Source organism: Amblyraja radiata, chromosome 3 (assembly GCF_010909765.2).
Source record: "Amblyraja radiata isolate CabotCenter1 chromosome 3, sAmbRad1.1.pri, whole genome shotgun sequence".
Taxonomy (NCBI): domain Eukaryota; kingdom Metazoa; phylum Chordata; class Chondrichthyes; order Rajiformes; family Rajidae; genus Amblyraja; species Amblyraja radiata.
Genome location: NC_045958.1, coordinates 102,153,494 through 102,175,818, shown reverse-complemented (window position 1 = coordinate 102,175,818; position 22,325 = coordinate 102,153,494). Strand labels below are relative to the sequence as shown.

The 22,325-nt window shown below is 45.0% G+C and overlaps 1 protein-coding gene across 1 annotated transcript in view; it reads right to left on the bottom strand.

Moving 5' to 3' along the window:
* The window catches only part of LOC116971342 (glycine receptor subunit alpha-3-like), a 144,517-nt gene that overhangs the window by 63,339 nt on the left and 58,853 nt on the right, over positions 1-22,325 (bottom strand). Inside the window, 2 exon segments of the mRNA XM_033018450.1 lie at positions 20,360-20,377; positions 20,380-20,441. Of these exon segments, the coding sequence (XP_032874341.1) occupies positions 20,360-20,377; positions 20,380-20,441 (80 nt within the window).

Sequence of the window (22,325 nt, the reverse complement as noted above, 5' to 3'; positions counted from 1 at the left end):
CAAAAAGCTGGAGTAACTCAGCGGGTGAGGCAGCATCCCAGGAGAGAAGGAACATCTTCTCTCCATAGGTGCTGCCTCACCCGCTGAGTTACTCCAGCATTTTGTGTCTACCTTCGATTTTATCCAGCATCTGCAATTCGTTTCCACACATACAGTATAAGCTACTTGTTTTGTGAACATAATAACAAGGTTACTGTACCCTATTCCTGCGATTTAAAGATTAAAAAAGGCACTCTTCTAGTGCCAGTATTTTCTCTGTGTGTTCTGTTTCACCTATTGTGAATTGATGTGAATGTAAGATGTACTTAGAGAATGCAGCACAATACAAGCAGGAAATGCCGCTGGACAAGGAGACTTCTTTCCGTTAAGTGGAGATTTTGGCTGATTGTTGCTGCACGCTGTTTACGATTCCAATTATTCGACCGATTGACAAAGCCGTGCACAGTTGCTGCACACGAAGATGATTTATCCATCTTGAAAAGATAAGAGCCTCAGTAATCCTGGTCTTTATTTTACACCAACTGGCCACACATCTGGTGCTCAATTGACAGAGCCAGTATTTTCATTAATTGCTCTACACGTGCATAGTAGAGAGCATGTTGACCGGTTGCACGTGGCCTGGTTCAGCAACTTGAACGTCCAGGAGCGGAAAAGGCAGCAAAAAGTTGTGACCACTGCCCAGTCCATCACCGGCTTTGACCTCCCCACCATCGAAGGGATCTATCGCAGCCACTGCCTCAAAAAGGCAGCCAACATCATCAAAGACCCACACCATCCTGGCCACACACTCATCTCACCACTGCCATCGGGATGAAGGTACAGGAGCCTGAAAACTGTAACGTCCAGGTTCAGGAACAGCTTCTTCCCTACAGCCATCAGGCTATTAAACACGACAACAAATAAGCTCTGAACTATAACAGACTATTATTATTATTGCACTATATCTGTTTATTTATTGAGTATGTGTGCATGTGTATACACACACGCTGAACTTTTTTTCCCCGTTATGTACTATGTTGACATATTCTGTTGTGCTGCAGCAAGTAAGAATTTCATGGTCCTATCTGGGACATATGACAATAAAACACTCTTGACTTGACTGTGAGAGGTTATTCAGACCTCCGGACTGCCCTCGCCTACAACAATGACACAGCTGGTACAGCTGCTGCCTCACAGTGCCAGAGACCTGGGTTTAATTCTGACCTCGGGTGCTCTTTCGCGGAGTGTGCATGTTCTCCCCGTGAACATGTGAGTTTCCTCCGGTTTCCTCCCTCATCCCAAACACTTGCTCTTGGGAAGTACTCAAAAAGCTGGAGTAACTCAGTTGGACAGGCAGCTCTCTGGAGAAAAGGAATAGGTGACGTTTCGGGTCGAGACCCTTCTTCAGACTGAGAGTCAGGGGAGGGCTCGTTTCACTTTCCCCTGAATTTCAGTCTGAAGAAGGGTCTCGACCTGAAACACCACCTATCCTTTTTCTCCAGAGTTGCTGTCTGACCCACTGAGTTACTCCAGCTTTTTGTGTCTATCTTCAGTTTAAAGCAGCATCCGCAGTTCTTTCCCACACATGCTCTTGGGAGCAGATGCGGCAGAGATGGAGAAATTGGGAGAGGGGGACAGCGTCTTTGCAAGAGGCGGGGTGGGGGGAGGTGTAATCCAGATAACTGTGGGAGTCGGTAGGTTTGCAGGAGACGTCAGTGGATAGTCTAACCCCTGTGATGTAGAAAGAAAAATCAAGACAGGGGAGAGGTGTCTAAGATAGTCCAAGTGAATTTGAGGGCAGTGTATAGTGTTGAGGGGTATTGGTAGAATTAATGAAATCAATGAGTTCTGCACATGTGCAGGAGGTAGCCCCGAAGCAGCCATCAATGTAGCAGAGAAACAGCTGGGGGGATAGGGCCAGTGTTTGTTTGGAACAAGGATTGTTCGACATAACCGACAAAAAGGCAAGCATGGCTGAAGCCCATGTGAGCGTCCTTGGCTACACATTTAACTTGGGTAAAGTCAGAGGAGTTCAAAGGAGAAGTTGTGTAGGAAGGAACTGCAGGTGCTGGTTTAAACAAAAAGCCGGAGTAACTCAGCGGGTCAGGCAGCATCTCTGGAGCGAAGGAATAGGTGATGTTTCGGGTCGAGACCCTTCTTCAGACTGAGAAACGAAAGATATAGACAGTGATGTGGAGAGATCTGCAACAAATGAATGAAAGATATGCAAAAAAGCGAAGGGTCTCGACCCGAAACGTCACCTATTCCTTTTCTCCAGAGATGCTATCTGACCCGCTGAGTTTCTCCAGCTTTCTGAAGTTGTTGAGGGTTGGGACAAATTTCACCATCAGAGAGTGATAGAAGAGGGAAATTGATTGGGTCTCTGTTCAAGGAAGAACCAGAGGGCCTTGGGACCTTCCTCATGGGGGATGAGATGTAAAAGGACTGGATTTTAAACTCTGCCACTCTTACCTTAAAGCTACGCCCTCTAGTATTTGATTTTTCCATCCTGGAAAACAGATTCTGACTGTCTACCCTATCTGTAAATCTCAAAATGTTCTCTGCTTCAATCAGGTTTCACTGCAACCTCTGGCCTTGCAGTAAAAAACAATCCATGTGTTAGAAGGAACTGCAGATGCTGGTTTAAACTATTTTCTATGTTTCTATTGGAATCAAGGGATATGGGGAGAAGGCAGGCATGGGTTATTGATTGGGGACGATCAGCCATGATCACAATGAATGGCGGTGCTGGCTCGAAGGGCCGAATGGCCTCCTCCTGCGCCTATTTTCTATGTTTCTATGTTTCTAAACTGAAGAATGAGGGAAGAAGATTAGATTTTATTGCCTTCCATCACAGTGAGAAATGTGGGGGAATGTGGTGGATGTTTATGTTAACTTTTATGTACTGTAGTTGTGTGTCTTGTTGCTTTTTTTAGTATGGCTGCCCGGTAATACGAATATCATTGTACCCTAATTGGTACATGTGACAATAAAAGACCTTTAAAGCCTTTGAAATGCTGGAGTAACTCAGCGAGACATGCAGCAACTCTAGAGAAAAGGAATGGGTGATATTTCTGGTCGAGACCCTTCTTCCTTCTCTCCAAAGATGCTGCCTGTCCCACTGAGTTACTCCAGCATTTTGTGTAAAAACAATCCAAGTCTGTCCAAACTCTCCCTGTAACTTATACCCCCTAATCCAGGCATCATACTGGTAAACCTCATCGACACCCTTTCCAAAGCCTCCAGAGCATTAAAGTAGTGGGGCGAGCAGAACCGCACAGAATACTCCAAATGCAGCCTAACCAAAGTCCTATAAAACTGCATCATGACTTCCTAACTCATATACTCAATGCCCTGACCTATGGAAGCAAGCCTACCCTTCACTAGATGCACTTTACACCAGCAACCCGAAACCTTCCAGAGACAGAGACTGACTTACAGCATTTCCTTTTTTAGTTCAGTATCAGGAGATACTCAATTAGAAACCCTCCATCAATGTGAAAATGCTTTCAGAATTTCTTATCTTATTTTTCAAATGTGAATCCAATGTGACAAGTTCATAGGTCATAAGTGATAGGAGAAAAATTAGGCCATTCGGCCCATCAAGTCTACTACCCATTCACTCATAGCTAATCTATCTCTCCCTCTTAACCCCATTCTCGTGCCTTCCCCCCATAACCCCTGACACCCGTACTCATCAAGAATCTATCTATGTGTAAGAAGGAAATGCAGATGCTGGTTTTAACTGAAGATAGGGGATCATGACAGAAGCCTCCCCATGGCGATTCTAAGAAACGACAACAAGATGCACTCAGTGATGCGTCGGGCGACCAATTCTGTCAACATGTTGGACGACGACGGAAGCCAACAGCGTTGTCTGACACACGAGCGAATGAACTGAAGATAGACACAAAAAGCTGGAGTAACTCAGGCAGCATCTCTGGAGCGAAGGAATGGGTGACGTTTCGGGTTGAGACCCTTCTATCTATCTCTGGCTTAAAATTCTCCACTGACGGCCTCCACAGCCGTCTGTGGCAAAGAATTCCGCAGATTCACCACCCTCTGACGAAAGACAAATGGCCCCCTTTAGTCTTCTAGAATTCAGTGTCCATGCTTCTATGATGTAATGTATTATTTTATTATATTCACTCCAATATTTCAGAACTCCCTGCTGTGCTCCAGTCTAATTATATGGTATTCTTTACCACCACAGATTAACTCTTTATATAAATGCTCTTTATATAAAAACAGTATCCTCTGTGTATTGCCGTTATCATGTAATTTGCAGCTGTAATATTTGTGGCTTTTGGACTATTGTATGTTGACCTTTTTAAGAAGTGAAGCATGAGATGATCTTTGTCGATACAAGTAGTTCACTGTGGAAGTGGACAGAACGGGACGGAATGGTGGCGCAGCGGTAGAGTTGCTGCCTGGGTTCGATCCTGACCACAGATGCTGTCTGTACAGAGTTTGCATTTTCTCCCTGTGAGCTGTGTGGATTTTCCTCGAGTGCTCTGATTTCCTCCTGTACTCCTAAGACGTGCAGGTTTGTAGGTTAATTGGCTTTGGTAAAGTTGTAAAATTGTCCCTTGTGTGTAGGATTGTGCAAGTGCATGGGGTGACCGCTGGTCACTGTGGGTTGAAGTGGGCTGGTTCTGTGCTGCATCTCTGAAGTCTAAAGAACCAATTTGTTCCAAAGAATAAACTGTAGGAAGAACTCGACAGGTTGAGCAGCATCTGTGTGGGGAAAATAATAGACGACTTTTTGGATTGAGACCCTGCACCAGAGCTCTGAGTGTCTCAAGAACAAATTTGTTGTCTGGAAGTAAACCATAGTTTGAATTCTTGCAAGCTTTCCCCCTGCTTCATAAAGTTCTCTTGATGTTAGTTTGAATTACCGATTTAGAGGCATAGATTCATACAGCACTTAGAAGCTGGCCCTTCGACCCAACTTGCCCACGGAGACCAACATGTCCCATTACGCTAATCCCACCTGCCTGCATTTGGCTCATATCCCTTCAAACCTATCCTAACCATGTACATGTCCAAACGTTTTTTAGACATTATGATAGTGCATGCCTCAACTACCTCCTCTGGAGCTCGTTCAATATACCTACCACCCTTCATGTAAAAAAGTTGTCCCTCAGGTTCCTATTAAATCTTTCCCCCCTCACCTTAAATTTCCCAGTAACTTGTAGAAACAAGGAACTGCAGGTGCTAGTTTGCAAATAAAGACACAAAGTGCTGGAGTAACTCAGCAGGTCAGGCAGCAAATCTGGAGAACATGGATAGGCTATGTTTCAGATTGGGAATCCCATACAAGAAATTGTAGATGCTGTTTTACAAAAAAAAAGACTCAAAGTGCTGGAGTAACTCAGCGGGTTAGGCAGCAATCTGGAGAACATGAATAGGAGACGTTTCAGGTCAGGATCCAAATTTTGAAAGAAGGATCCTGACCTGAAATGTCATCTCTCCGAGTTCACCAGAGATACTGACTGACCCGCTGAGGTACTCCAGCACTTAGTGTCTGTTTATTCTAAACCAGCATTTGCAGTTTCTTGTATGGGAGTCCCAATCTGAAATGTAACCTATCCATGTTCTCCAGAGATTCTGGCTGACCTGCAGAGTTACTCCAGCACTCTGTGTCTTTGGTAGAAACAAGGCATTGCACATACTGGTTTATACCAAAGATGGACACAAAATGCTGGACTAACTCAGCAGGTCAGGCACCATCTCTGGAGAAAAAGGATGGGTGACATCTGAAGAAGGGTCCCGAACCGAAATGTCACCCATCTTTTTTCTCCAGAGATGCTGTCTGACCTGCATTGTTCCAGCACTTTGTGTCTATCTTCTGTCTTTTTTAATAAACCAGCATCTTCAGTTCCTTTTTTGTTGTTGTCATTGTCTTATTTTCCCAGTAACTAGGTTGGGGATATTGAGACACACACAGTCAGAAGTGCTGGTTAACGAAACAGTGCCATTTTCACTCTGCCTGAATCTGAAACGCAAATACCTAACTGGAGCTCTCACCAATGAGATGATTCTTGGATGTGCACTTGGAGAGACATCAAACAACGTGAACATCATAGTGCAGAGTGGAGTAAACAACAGTGTCTGACACACTGGATTCCTGGGCAAATTATGCAGTTCTGTTACTTCTGGAAGATTTATGACATCACTGCAATTCAGCATCATCTCAAGGGGCAGCAGAGTGGCGCAGCAGCAGAGTTGTTGCCTTACAGCACCAGAGACCCGGGTTCGATCCTGACTACGGGTACTGTCTGTATGGAGTTTGTATATTCTCCCTGTGACCGAGTGGGTTTTCTCCGGGTGCACTGGTTTCTTCCACACTCCAAAGACGTACATGCTTATCGGTTAATTGGCTTCTGTAAATTGTAAATGATCCCTAGTGTGTAGGATATTGCTAAGATGACAGGGTAATCGCTGATCGGCATGGACTCGGTGGCTGAAGGGCCTATTTCCATTGCTGTATATCTAAAGTATAAATTCTAAAGTAAAGGTCTCCACCAGGATAGCTCTATTTTCATGTATGTGTAAGGGAGTAGGTGTTGTATTTGAAGCAATGTGGAGAGAATGAGCATTTTAAGTTGGCTACAACAAACCACCACCATGGAGAACAAACCTGGTGTTGGCACAGCTGAATGAGTGCTTGAAAAATCAGATGCTGGCCAGAGAAGATGGATTAAAAGGTGAGACTGAGAGTTTGTCCAAGATCATGCGAAGGTTCCGAGATACATCAGAAATTGCCGATATTGGAATCTCGAGCAAAACAAGGTGCTGGAGGAGCTCCGCGGATCAGGCAGCATCCGTGGAGGGAATGGACAGGCGACGCTTCGGGTCGGGTCCCTTCCCCAGACTTCTGACTTCTTCAGACGTCCATCAGTCTGAAGAAGGATCCCGACTCGAAACGTCGCCTGTCCATTCCCCCTCACAGATGCGTCTACACTTGCTGAGTTCCTGCAGCGCACTGTGTCTCGTGTGGAGATTGCAGATCAATGTTTAGCAATCGAGGAATGAAAATGGAGAGTATCTTAAAAGCATCTCATAACAGCTCATATACTAAGCATTTACTCAGTTGAATGAATGAATGAATGAATGAATGAATGAATGAATGAATGAATGAATGAATAAATAAATTATACTTTATTTTCACATGTGACGGTATACAATGAAATTCTTTGTTTTGCGTACATACATAAAGTATGCAAAGTGTGGCCATGTATAGGACAGTGACAATGTTACAAAGTGCTCAATGTAGTCCCAACAGTTCCTCTTCATTCTCGGTGGCATTTTGCTTTGTGGTTTTAGTTATTCAGAATTTGTAAATACAGTGTGCTGGAAATAGGTGAAGAATCTGGTTTGTCAGTTGAACTTGAAAGGCTGATTCTTTGCATTGATACGGTGAACAAAATATTCCTGCTCACTAAAGTACTCCTAAAGTACTCACTAATATTTCAGTACATTTTTAATAACCTTCCATTTATCGTTACTTTTGTGTTTCTTTTGAGCGTTCAATGAAAGCATTCCATTTAATGGCAGCACAGAATGGCACAATGGTGTAGCTGGTCGAGCCGCCATCTCTCAACAACAGAGATCTGGGTTTGATCCTGACCTGGGGGTGGTGTCTGCAATGACTGTGAACGTTCTCCCGTCATCATGTGTTTCCTCCGGGTGTTCTGCTTTCCTCCCATATCCCAAACATGGAGTGGGATTTTAGGTCAATTGGCCTTCTGTAAAATTGCTCTTGGTGTGTAGGGAGTGGATGTGCAAGTAGGACTAGCGTGAATGGGTGATCATTGCTCAGCATGGATTTGGCCTTTTTTCGTGTCCATCATCTATGTTTCAAATGTTCGGCCAGGCTCTTGCACAGTGGACAGCCTTCTCGTTTTCCATGCTAGATCTTCCAGGCAGCATTGATCACCAAGAAGTGGGCATCTTAGTAGGTGTGGCATGGATTGTACAGATGTTCCACATTCACATTCTGCGTCTGCCGTATCTGCATCGCCCCATTTGCTCATGTTGGTCTTACATCGGCCTATCCCTGTACGAAGCCTGTCGAGGGACTTCCAGGTCTTCCAGTCACACCTGTGACCAGGTGGTAGCTGTTCCTTGGTTGGGATCGGCATCTTTACATCTGGTGGTTTTCACTGCTTTACTTTTCCCACAAGGCTAGTCTGGTTGCTTGAAACAGTGACAGTGACAGTAGCTGGACTATGGTGGGCCAAATGTTTCCATGCTGCATCAATCAATCAATCAATCAATCAATCAATCAATCAATCAATCAATCAATCAATCAATCAATCAATCAATCAATCAATCAATCAATCAATCAATCAATCAATCAATCAATCAATCAATCAATCAATCAATCAATCAATCAATCAATCAATCAATCAATCAACCAACCACTCTGTAAGTGATTCCAACATCCTCCTTTGACCTATTTGCAGCAGGAGAGATGGCACGCCCATTGACTGCACATGCCGCAGATGTTGAATATTGGATGAAAGGCTATTGACCTGAAACATTAACCCTGTACCGACTGCTACATGTGCTACCTGATGCAGTGTGTGCAAAGATGTGAGCAAGCTGGAGTGGACGTCTCGACCTGATAATGTGGTGAGAGTAAGGATGAAAGGGGTTGGTACTTAGAAACTTACAAAATTCTTAAGGGGTTGCACAGGCTAGATGCAGGAAGATTATTCCCGATGTTGGGGAAGTCCAGAACTAGAGGTCACAGTTTAAGGATAAGAGGGAAGTCTTTTAGGACCGAGATGAGAAAATAATTTTTTACACAGAGAGTGGTGAATCTGTGGAATTCTCTGCCACAGAAGGTAGTTGAGGCCAGTTCATTGGCTATATTTAAGAGGGAGTTAGATGTGGCCCTTGTGGCTAAAGGGATCAGGGGATATGGAGAGAAGGCAGGGATGGGATACTGAGTTGGATGATCAGCCATGATCATATCGAATGGCAGTGCAAGCTCGAAGGGCCGAATGGCCTACTCCTGCACCTATTTTCTATGTTTCTATGTTTCTATGTATCCACTCGATAATATTGAGGATCTGCTCTTGTTATAAAATTTGAAGACATATGCATTCACATGCTCCCTGGCCTGTACACTGCTTCCAGCACTTTTTGGTTTTATAACAGCTCCAGCGGTCAGATCCATAGTAAGATGGAAGGCCTTTGCTTGAGTAAGCTGACAGTCATAGCTATGATATGCATTGTATCATCAGAGGATGCTGAGAAACTGTGTTTGGATTTGACATGAACATATTAATTGTGCAAGTCAACAAAAGGAAGATGTTAATTGGTTTTTAGGGAGTCTGTCTGATCTGTATTTCTAAAGTTATAGACTGGATAAGCAATTTAGTCAAGAAAAGCAGACACTTCACATTGAAAGAGTAGGCAATTTTTGTTCACCAATTATACTAATACCATTAATTTTAATTAATCATTGTAATTAAACTGACTAATTATTTGGTGGTACACAAAAAAGCTGGAGAAACTCAGCGGGTGCAGCAGCATCTATGGAGTGAAGGAAATAGGCAACGTTTCGGGCCGAAACCCTTCTTCAGACAAATTATTTCACAGCTTATTTTCAAACTAAAGATTTCAAACTAAACTAAATGAAACTCAGCGGGTCAGGCAGCATCTCTGGAGAAAAGGAAAAGAATCAACCTACAAACCTATGTTTAAGAAGGAACTGCAGATGCTGGAAAATCGAAGGTAGACAAGAAGGGTTTTGGCCAGAAACCTTGCCTATTTCCTTTGCTCCAAAGATGCTGCCTCACCCGCTTAGTATCTCCAGTATTTTTGTCAACGTACAAACCTCCATGTCTTTAGAATCTGGGAAGAAAATGGAGCACCCGGAAAAACCAACGTGGCCACAGTGAGAATGTGCAAACTCCACACATATGGTACCCAAGGTCAGGATCGAATCTGGCTCTCTGGTGTTGTTAGGCAGCAACTCTACCACTGCACCACTGTGCTGCCCAACTTAGTAATTTATAATTCTACATGGTTACCTCGCATTATTGTTAGTGATTTATTGTATTTTTTATTACTATATATTTATTTGGCTATTAATACATTTATGGGCCTTTTAAGCTGCAGCAAGTAAGAATTTCATTTGTTGGTACATATGTCAATTAAACATTTTTGACTTTTGACCTATGATCTACACTACACCAGGGTCAAAATAGAGTGGCCAATTAATTTATCAACATGCACATCTTTGGGATGTGGTAGGAAAATGGAGTTTGCCCGGAAGAAACAGGGAGAAAATGTGTAGGAAAGAACTGCAGATTCTGGTTTAAATCGAAGGTAGACACAAAATGCTGGAGTAACTCAGCGGGACAAGCAGCATCTCTGGAGAGAAGGAATGGGTGACGGTTCGGGTGAAGACCCCTTCTTCAGACTGATCGGGGGGGGAGTCAGTCTCAGTTTACCCACCGACAGAAGGAGGAGGAGTGTGCAGTTTGATAGCCACAGGGAAGAAGGGTCCCCAAAGGCGTTCTGTCCCATTCATGACCATCCTACTTTCCCATCGACTCTCTGCGCTCTAGGGGCCATATCACAGAAGCCAATTAAGTGGCTAACCCGCACATCTTTGGGATGTGGGAGGAAACCGGAGCACCCGGAGGAAACCCACACGGCCACAAGGTGAACGTGCAAACTCCGCACAGACAGCACCCGAGGTCAGGATTGGACCCCGCTCACTGACGCTGTGAGGCAGTAGCTTGACAAGCTGTGCCATTGTGTCATCCCAAGAAATAATCTTTGAGCCAGACACACATAAATGCATGCAGTATGGCTCAATGTATGATTGCTGCTGCTGCAAATGTCTACTCCCATCTCCCCGGACACTTAACATTTAGAAGAGGTATTGTTCTAATCTAAAGTATTAGGGCGGAATGGTGGCGCAGCGGTAAAGTTGCTGCCTTACAGCGCTTGCAGCGCCGGGGACCCGTGTTCGATCCCAACTACGGGTGCTGTCTGTACGGAGTTTCTACGTTCTCCCCGTGACCACGCAGGTTTTCTCCGAGATCTTCGGTTTCCTCCCACACTCCAAGGATATTGATATTTAGAACCTGGGAAGATACTTGGTTATTGAGTAGAGCTACCACTCGTGGAAAAAAGCTGTTTTTATATCTGGCTGTGGCGGGTTTGACAGTACGGAGTCGCCTTCCAGAGGGAAATGCTTCAAAGATTGTAGGTAAATTGGCTTGGTAAATGTAGAAAATTGCCCCTAGTGTGTGTGGGATAGTGTTAATGTGTGGGGATCACTGGGCGGCGCGGACCTGACGGGCCGAAGGGCCTGTTTCCGCGCTGTATCTCTCTAAACTAAAGATAGACACAAAATGCTGGAGTAACTCAGCGGGACAGGAAGCATCTCTGATAGAAGGAATGGGTGACGTTTCGGGTCGAGACCCTTCTTCAGACTGAGAGTCAGGGGAGAGGGAGATATAGAGATAAGGAAGTGTAAGGTATGAAAACGAGACATCAAAGGGAGAACGTACATCATTTTGTGTCTATCTTCGGCTTAAACCAGCATCTGCAGTTCCTTCCTACGCATTTCCTGCCCTTCTAATAGCTCTGGGGCATGTCTTCATTCCTCTGAATATTTGCAATTCCCCAGCATCTCAGAGCACAAAAGAAGCTTCAACCTTCCTGGATCTGAGTAATAAACAAGCAGAGCTTTATTTTTTTGAAATGAGACTTCTCCATCGGGCTTTCAAAGTCAAAATGAATTTTCTCAAAGCAGGTCACATCCCGACCAGCACGTTCATTTGATGGAACGTCAGAAGAATCAAATTCCTACAGTAAAATGCTTCAAGCCATCAATACTGAATAAAGAATTCTCGCCAGGGCTGGGTCATGAATAACATTCAGTATAAGACTGCCACTTTTAAAGGCATAGATACCTGCGGCACAGAAATACCCTCTTCATCACATCTTGGTTAAATATCAAGTACCTATCGTTCATCCCTTTTGGATTTTTCTCCGGTTGCTCCGTTTTTTCTCCGGGTGCTCCAGTGGATGTTGTAGAGCAGTGAGATCCAGGAGTGCCGGTACACAATTCCCTGGAAGCGGTATCGCAAGTGGATTAGGTAGTAAAGAAGGCTTACGGTACATTGACCTTCATAAGTCAGGGTATCGAGTACAAAGGTTGGGACATTATGTTACTGTTCTACAAGATTGTGTTAAGTTTCGTTCACACGGCCATTGGAAGGATATAAATAAGCTGGAGAGAGTGCAGAGGAGACTTATGAGAATATTGCCAGGACTTGAGGGCCTGAGCTCCAGGGAAAGGTTGGGGAGGTCAGGACTGTAGTTCTTGATGGCTCAAAAGTCTGATGGGAGATATTACAGAGGTGTGTAAATTCATGATGAGGATAGATAGGATGAATACATAGAGTCATTTACCCAGGGAAGGGGAATTAAGGACCAGAGAACATAGGTTTAAGGTGAGAGGGGAAAGATTTAATAGGAACCCGAGGAGCAATCTTTTCACTCAGAGGGTGGTGGGTGTATGGAATGAGCTGCCAGAGGAGGTAGTTGAGGCGGGTACTATAGCAGCATTTAAAAGACATTTGGACTGGTACCCGGATAGGAAAGATTTAGAGGGATGTGGGCAAACATGGATAAATAGAAGATGGACACAAAATGATCTATTCTACATTTTTCTGAAGGAACTCAGCGGGACAGGCAGCATTTCTGGAGAGAAGGAATGGGTGACGCTTTGGGTTGAGAGCCTCCTTCAGACTGAGAATCAGAGAGGGAAATGAGCGGTATGTAAGAGTAAGGTGTGAAAAACGAGAGATCAAAAGGGACGAAGGTCAAGGAAAATGTAGAATAGATCATTGTTAGCTAGGGGAAGGTGACAACGAGGCATACAATGTAAAATTTAATCAGGAGGACAGTCAGACTGGTCGGAGAACTCGGATGGGGGAAGGATGAAGAGAGGGGGAAAAACAAAAGTTACTTGAAGTTAAAGAAGTCAATATTCATACCATTGAGTTGTAAGTCGCCCAAGCGAAATATGAGGTGCTGTTCCTCCAATATGAGGCCCAGGACAGAAAGGTCAGTGTGGGAATGGGAGAGGGAGTTAAGGGCCTGTCCCACTTGGACGACCTAATCCAGGAATTTAGAAGACCCTAGACGAGTTTTAAAAAATGTCAAGGTCGTGTTGACTCGCAGAAGTAAAATACCTCCTATGACTATGTCTACGACCTCCTACGACTATGCCTATGACCTCATACGACCCCCCTCGACCTCAGTCTTCCACACCTAAGACTAACTACGAATAGCTACGAGTGGAAAATGATCACATAATAAAATGATGTCATGTTTGCATTTTTTTCTCGGCCAGTTAGCGACCTACGACTACCTACAACTATCTACGACTACCATCACGACCTACTACGACCTACCTACGAGTAAAAAGTATCAATTTTTTCCATGCCAACTTTTTTTACTCGTGAACATTTTTTATCAGGCTGGAAAAAACGCCGCGACCTACTTGAGGCCACGAGTACGCGGAGACCACTCACGAGCATGAGGAAGAGTTACGAAGACCTCCTACGACCTTGTGGCGACCATGCTGCGAGTATGAGTCAAGGGCAAACTCGGCAATGTTTGCCAATTAGGTTGTGAAAGTGGGACAGGGGCTTTAAAGTGTTTCGATGTGTTCAAGTGATTTTAGATGAGCATAATGGTCGGCATGAAAGAGTTGGGCTGAAGGGCCTGTTTCCATGCCGTATGACTATTTAACATCATCTATTTCACCCATGTAGTTGATGACAGCCACAGGCCACAGTTCCATACATCAACCACACAAAAAAAGGCCTTTAATAAAAGGCTGGAGCTGCCTGTCATATATTATTATTTTTCAATTACTAAAAGCACGACTTTTCAGGCTTGCATGAGACGAATGGAGTGGCCAAGGTCACAAAGGATAAAATTTCTCCCGAGCCTAGTTTTTAACATACTCTCTGATGGATTGAGGCTAAGAACTGTCCCAGCAGATAATCAGTGGTCTCTGAAATGTACGATTTGGTTATTGTGACCGGGGGAGCTGCCAGCAAGTTCTCCTACGGTAGAAAAATATAACGATGAAAACTGTAGCAAAGGTGATGAATTATTAATCCCAGCTGCGAGGATGTGCACACATGTGCTCTTCCCAGCAGCAGAACAGTAGGAGGCGCTGCCTCAAAAAGGCAGCCAGCATCATCAGAGACCCACACTCTCATTTCATTCCTGCCATCGGGAAGGTGGGAGAAAACTGTGACCTCTAGGTTCAGGAGCAGCTTCTTCCCAACAACCATCTGGCCCTTGAAGACAACAAACACCATCTAACCTTCGGACTACAAACTGTGTGGTTTGGGACTAGGAACTTAGTTTTGTTTTGCACTGAAATTGTTTTAGTTTTATTTAGGAGTTTCTTTCTTTCGTTGAAAATGTTATCTATTGAGAACTGTGGTCACAGACCTATTATGCTGCTGCAAGCAGGAATTTCATTGACTAACATCATTCTGAGATACAAAATTAAACTTGAACTGGTGTTGTGATGAGATTTAGTTTAGTTAGAGATACAGCGCAGAAACTGGCCCTTCGGCCCATGGAACTCGCTCCGACCAGCGATCCCCGCACATTAACACACACTAGGGACAATTTACATTTTTACCAAGCCAATTAACGTACAAACCTGTTCGTCTTTGGAGAGTGGAAAGAAACTGAATATCTTGGAGAAAACCCACGGGGTCACGGGGAAAACGTACAAACTCCGCACAGACAGCAGCCGTAGTTAGGATTGAACCCAGGTCTCTGCTGCTGTAAGGCAGCAACTCTACCACTGTGCTACCGTGCCACCTTGATACACCATGCAGTCTCTGGATTATTCCCTCATCTCATCTCTCCCTTCGGGCAGAAGATACAAAGCTTAAAGCACGTACCACCAGGTTCAAGAACACGTTCTTCCCCGCTGTTATCAGACACTTGAACGGACCTTTGAGATGCTAAAGGGCCTGTCTCGTTTTCGCGACCTTTACAGGCGCCTGCTGGCACCCGCGATAGGTCTCCGAAATTTTCAACGTTGAAAATTCAGTGGCGACCAGAAAGACTCTGGAGACTTCACACGACCATAGGAGGCATCTTACGACCATACAGGCTGTATGGTCGTGAGAGGTCTCCTACGGTCATGAGAGGTCACCAGCGACATGTCGCCAGGGGTCGCCTGTATGGTCGTGAGAGGTCTCCTATGGTCGTGAGAGGTCTCCAAAGAGTCGTAGTGTCATTCTGGTCGCCGCTGATTGTTCAACATGTTGAAAATCTTTGCCACCTATCACGGGTGCCGGCAGTCGCCTGTAAAGGTTGCGTAAGTGGGACAGGCCCTAAAGGATGTATTCATAATCTCCCAATCCACTCCTCTTGTTACTCAACAATATTTTACCCTTTATTTTCTCTGTGTGATCACTAATCCTCAATGTCTGCATCTAAAGATATCGCCCTCCTGTATCCATTCTGTCTGGTCTCCTCAGTATTTTTTTACAATTCTATTGAATCGCCATACTGCTTTCTCTTAAGAGACAGCCGCAGTCTCATTTTCCTGCACTTGTAACTGCAGTCCCTCATTTTATGAATCATTTAGTTTAGAGATACATCCTGGACACAGGCCCTTTGGCCTACCAAGTCCACACCGACCATCGATCACGCGTTCACACTAGTTCTATGTTATGCCACTTTCTCATCCACTTCCCACACTCCAAGGGCAATTTACTGAGGGCTAATTTACCAACAAACCCGCGGGTCTTTGGGATGTGGGAGGAAACTCACACGGCACGGTCACAAGGAGAATCGGTGAACTCCGCACAGACAGTGCCCGAGCTCAGGATCGAACCCGGGTGTCTGACGCTGTAAGGCATCCGGTCTACAAGCTGCGCCACCATGCCACCCATTTAGTAGAGATACAGTGCGGAAACAGGCTCTTCGTCCCACCGAGACCGCACTGACCAGCGATCCCAGCGCATTAAAACTATTATACACACACCAGGGACAATTTACACATACACCAAGCCAATTAACCTACAAACCTGTACATCTTTGGAGTGTGGGAGGAAACTGAAGGTCTCCGAGAAAACCCATGCGGTCACTGGGAGAACGTACAAACTCGGTACAGACAGCACCCACAGCCGGGATCAAACCCGGGTCTCTGGCGCTGCAAGCTCTGTAAGGCAGCAACTCTACCGCTGTGCCACCGTGCCGGTAATGTTTGTGTATATTATTTTCTAAACAAGCTCTTTCAGTTTCACATGCTTCCTATAATGAGACGACAAGAATTGAACATAATGTCTCATGTGAGCCTAGTGTTATATAAGGTTGCAGCCTGGTGACCTTGCTTTCATCTTCAATGCCACTGATGATAAAGCTTAGCGTTGTGGTTACCTTTTTTTCACCGCATTTTCAACTGCACCGTCACTTTGAATGACTTATGCACCCATATCCCCAGGTGAATTCAGGCCCGCTACCCTTTTAAGACACTATCTTTATTCTATATCCTTCTCCTTATTATTCCTACAAATGCATCACCTCTCATTTCTCCACATTAAACTTCAAGCTTCATTGTGTCTGCCCGTTGATATCCTGCTTCTTCTTATTGAGTCTACATCACAAGCTTAGATATTGTTCTGCCAGAGCTGAACACACTTCTCGGCATCTTCATTGTAGGCAACGGGATCGGCTGCTGTGCATTGCTTTCCAGTTGAGGGCATTTCAGCAGGTGTTCCTTTGTTTGTGGTTCAACGCCACATTTGCAAGTGATATCGTTGGAATTGTCTCCCCACTTGTTTCGAGACACCTTGGCCCTGACAACACCAGTTCTCAATCGATTGAGGCATTTCCATCTGGACCAACTTGCGTCTGCACCAGGACGGAGTTGCTAACTTGCCGTTCATCCCATGGTAGTTGAGGGAGGTAGAGTGGATATTCTATTGGTACCTGGACTTGGCGTCGAAGGACAAGAAGCCGAAGCAAAGAAGTCGAAGCCAAATAGCCAAATGGAAACGAGGCCGAAACGCCAAATAACCTAAAGCATACAAAGCCACATTTTTAGTCACTTACGTCGGTGGAATGTGACTTTTCTCCTAGTTGCATTTCGTCCTCCCTCGTGGCCTAACAGCTTGGATTGGTGCGGCCTTTCCCAGAGTCGGGTCCAGAGCTTCAGCAACGGGCACAGCGCAGACTTTCCATCACGGAGCCGGGCGATCCCTTGCCGGGGGTCGTCAGAAGAAGTGTTGTGATCGCTGGCCCGCAGACTACGACATCCTAAAGCCACGGTCTGCGGAGCTTCTAGCAGCATGTGCGGCGTGGACTTTCCATCGCGGAGCCGGGTGAGCCCTTGCCGGGGGTTGCCAGAAGAAGTGCTCCGACCTGCGGCCTGTAACATACCGAAGCCGCGGTCTGCGGAGCTTCTAGCCACAGACGCGGTGTGGACTTTAAGAGCTCCGACCGCCGGCCTGTGGCCTATAATATCGTGAAGCCCGGTCTCCGGTAGGAAGCGGCTGATTTGGGACCTCCAAGCCGCGGAGTGCCCGTCCGTCCCGACGTCAGAGTTTCGAGCATCCCGACGAGAGGGCCTGTACATCAGGCCGCCTGTAGCGGCGACTGCGGAGGGTTCATGGCCCCGACTACAAATGAACAAAGGAGGAGGACTGACAAAGTTATTGCCTTCCACCACAGTGAAGAAGTTGATTCCACTGTGGTGGATGTTCATGTTATATTCTATTGTGTATTGTGCTTTTTTGTTTGTATGGCTGCATGGTAAGTCAAATTCCACTGTACCCTAATTGGTGCATGTGGCAACAAATGTGAATTTGAACTTGAACCAGTGTGAAAGGGTGATCGATGGTCAGAGAGGGCCAAAGGGGTTATTTTCATGCTGTATCTTTCAATCAATTAATCAATCAAACAGCAGCTTCTGGGGAAAATTACTATTCACTGTTATCTACACTGAGAAACAATTAGTCTACAGCTCGTTGTATACATGCAATCAATGTCCCATTTAGACCAAATGCTGTGACTTTGCTGATTTAATTTTTTTATAACTTTTTGATATGAGCAGAATTTGGCCATCCGGCCCATCAAGTCTACTCTGCCATTCAATCATGGCTGATCTATCTCTTCCTCTCAGCCCCATTCTCCTGCCTGCTCCCCATAACCTCTGACCAGCACTAATCAAGAATATGTCCTATCTCTGCCTTAAAACCATCCATTGACTTGGCCTCCACAGCCTTCGGTGGCAGAGTATTCCAGATTCACCACCCTTTTATGAAGCACCTTATCAAAAGGTTTCTGGAAGTCCACTTTATAATACCTCAAATGCATTACATCAACTCTGCATTGCCTCATCAAAAAATAAATCAGATTGGTTAAACAGGATTCGTCATTGCGGGCCGTAATGGTTTGCCTTAAATTAACCCATTTTTCTCTAGATGATCACTTATCTGTATTCGATCAATGTTTATCAATCTGTATTAGATCAATGTCTGGATGCAGCCCAGACCATGACACAAACCAACCTCCCTTCTATTGACTCCATTTATACGTCACACTGCCTCAGCAAGACCAGCAGCATAATCAAGGAAGAGTCGCACCCTGGCCACTCCCTCTTCTCCCCTCTCCCATCAGGTAAAAGGTATAGAAGTGTGAAAATGCACACCACCAGATTCAGGGACAGTTTCTTCCCCGCTGTTATCAGGTAACTGAACCATCCTACCACAACCGTCAGTCCTGAACAACTATCTTCCTCATTGGTGACCCTCAGATTATCCTTGATTGGACTTTGCTGGCTTTACCTTGCACTAATCATTATTCCATTATCATGCATCTGTGCACTGTAAATGGCTCGACTGTAATCATGTATTATCTTTCTGCTGACTGGATAGCAGGCAACAGAAGCTTTTCACTGTACCTCGGTACATGTGACAATAAAATAAACAAAACTTAACTGAACTGAATATTTCTAAGAGCTGCCCCATCTCTGACAAACTGACTAGTCTGTAGTTGTTGAGTATAACTTTGGTCTTGTTTTAACAATGGAGTAAGGTTTGCCACCTCTCGTTCTCAGGCACCATCACTTAATGCTCATGATAAAAGTGTACACACAGGTGAAATGATAGAAGATTCGATATTGGCTAAATCCTGCGACCAATATTCACAAGAGCACAGAACCCTTCTGAAGAAAAGGGCACGGGGGAAAAAGCATTCACGTTTAGTTTAGTTTAGTTTAGAGGAACAGCGTGGAAACAGGCCCTTCGGCCCACCGAGTCCGCACCGACCCGTACACTAACTCTATCCTACACATTAGGGACAATTTGTAGAAGTTAATTAACCTACAAACATGCCCGTCTTTGGAGTATCTTTGTCGACCATCGATCACCTATTCACTAGTTCCATGATATCTCACTTCTTACACACTAGGTATAGTTTTCACAGAAGCCAATTAACATACAAACTGGCAGTTCTTTGGAAAGTGGGAGGACCCGGAAGAAACCCACTCGGTCACAGGGAGAACGTACAAACGTACAAACTCTTTACGGAAAGCACCTGTCGTCAGGATCGAACCTGGATCTCAACTACTACACTGCGCCATTATGCCATAAGTTCATATGGGATAGTAGTAGAATTAGGCCATTCGGCCCAGCAAGTCTACTTCGCCATTCAATCATGGCTGATCTACTCTATCACTCCCTTCTAGCCCCATTCTCCCCATAAACCTTGATACCAGTACTATGCCGCTCCAGTTCTCAATTTTTCAGCCATGTCTAAATCTCTTGAGCCATTTAGTTTAGTTTGGAGATACAGTGCGGAAACAGGCCCTTCGGCCCACCGAGTCCGTGCCGACCAGCGATCCCCACGTACTAACACCATCCTACACACTCGGGACAATGTACAATTTTCACGGATGCCAATTAATCTACAAAATTGTAGGTCTTTGGAGTGTGGTAAGAAACCGAGGATCCAGGGAAAACCCATGCCGTCACAAGGAGAATGTACAAACTCCATACAGACTGCACCCATAGTCAGGATTGAACCCAGGTCTCTGGCGCTGTAAGGCAACATCTCCACCACCGCGCCACTGCCGCCCCAGTGCTCAACTTTTCAGCCGTGTCTAGCCTTCTTGAGCCATTGTGACATACCACATATTAAAAAGCTTCAAAGACGTCTTTTGACTCAATTACATTTGAGCTGACAAATGAATTGAACAAAGAGGTTTGCTGCATTTACTGTGAGGGTGAACATGCTCGATCAAGTATTATGAGCACTCAAGCAACTGCTGAGAATGGAAGAGGGTACTTACAGCTCTCCAATTGCATATGCAGGTTTGGACATCCATCGGGAAGTTTTTCAGATCCATAGGACAGGAAAGAATCAAGGTCAATCTGAAAGATTAGATCAGGAAGATTGGACAGCATTATTATGCTTGTTCAGTCATTTTACAAGACAAGAACCAACTTAGGCCAACAACCCAGTTTGATGGAAGAAAGCAAAGCCTAGGAAATGTACGTGTAGGAAGGAACTTCAGATTCTGTTTTAAACTGAAGATAGACACAAAACGCTGGAGTAACTCAGCAGGACAGGCAGCATCTCTGGAGGGAAGGAATGGGTGACGTATACCCTGTTCGGGAGATATTCCCTCTTGGTCTCCAGCAGGAGTATCAAACGCTATTTGTTCTAACCTTTGCATATTCTTTTCCATGGAATTTAAGTGAATTTAGCGTGCAACTGCCTTTTCCTGTAGAACTCTTGTTTAGTTTAGTTTCGAGATGCAGCGCGGAAACAGGCCCTTCAACTCACCGAGTCCGCGCTGACCAGCAATCCCCGTACACTGAAGGGCCTGTCCCACTTTCACGACCTAATTCACGACCTTTTTTACTCCTGGACATTTTTCATCAGGCTAGAAAAAACGCCCCGACCTACTTGATGTCACAAGTACCTACGACTAGCATCATGGCCTGCTACGACCTACCTATGACCTCCTACGACCTTGTGACGACCATGCTGCGAGTATGAGTCAAGGGCAAACTCGGCAGAGGTTGTGAATTAGGTCGTGAAAGTGGGACAGGCCCATAACACTCTCCAACACACTCGGGACAATTTACAACTTTTACTCAAGCCAATTAACCTACAAATCTGTATGTCTTTGGGGTGCGGGACGAAAATGCAGCACCCGGGGAAACCCCACATGGTCACAGAGATAACGTACAAACTCCATACAGATGGCAACCATAGTCTGGATTGAAACCCGTGCTGAAAGGCAGCTGCTCTACCACTGTGCCACCGTGCCACCCCACCGGGTCTGCCTGATACCCATGAGAGATGGACTCGGGACTGGAGTAAATGAAGTACTTTAGTGACCACTACTCTATTACTGATGGGAGAATGATTAACATGCATTCAGTACAGACTGAATCACACAGGACAACTTGAATAATTGAACTGGAGTTCCTTACAAGGCCACATGTCTAGAGTGAAGTATTTCCATCAATTGCACTCATCTATAAACAGCCAAGGATGCTCAAAAACTTGCACTCTAGGTTGCAAGTGCATTAACAGGTAACATTTAAAAGCTTAAAAAAATATTAAAATACATTTAATTTACAAAGAAATTAAAGACCATACAGCAGCAAAAGAAACAAAGTGCATTTTGGTAATAGTGAACTGAAATTGATTTAAATGCTTATATTTTGTGGTAATCCCATTTGTAAATGTACTGAATATTAAATTAATCCTTGACTTGGACCATTTGCCCTGAAAATAGATAAGAACACAGCACTGTTGAAAAAGCATCACTGATTCTTTTTACATGGTGCATTTTTAGATTTTTACATTGTTCCAAGATGCCGCCCATTCTGCTGGTTGAAGAACAGAAGAGTGGATACACGCCACAGTGGTGCAGCGGGTAGAACTGCTGCTTTACAGCTCCGGCATCCTTGGATCAATCCTGTCTTCCAGTGCTCTCTGTCTGGAGATTGCATGTCATCCCTGTGACCACGTGGGTTTCTTCCGGCTGCTCTAGCCTCCTCTCACGTTTCCAAAATACAGGCGCACCGTTAAGTTAAATGCCCACTGTAACTTGCCACTGGTGTTTAGTTTAGTTTAGTGTAGTTTAGAGATACAGTGTAGAAACAAGACCTTCCGCCCACTAACTCGGGCCGACCAGCGATCACCCGTAAACTAGTTCCATCCTACACACCAGACAATTTCCAGAAGCCAATTAACCTACAACCCTGCACGTGTTTGGAGTGCGGGAGGAAACCGGAGCA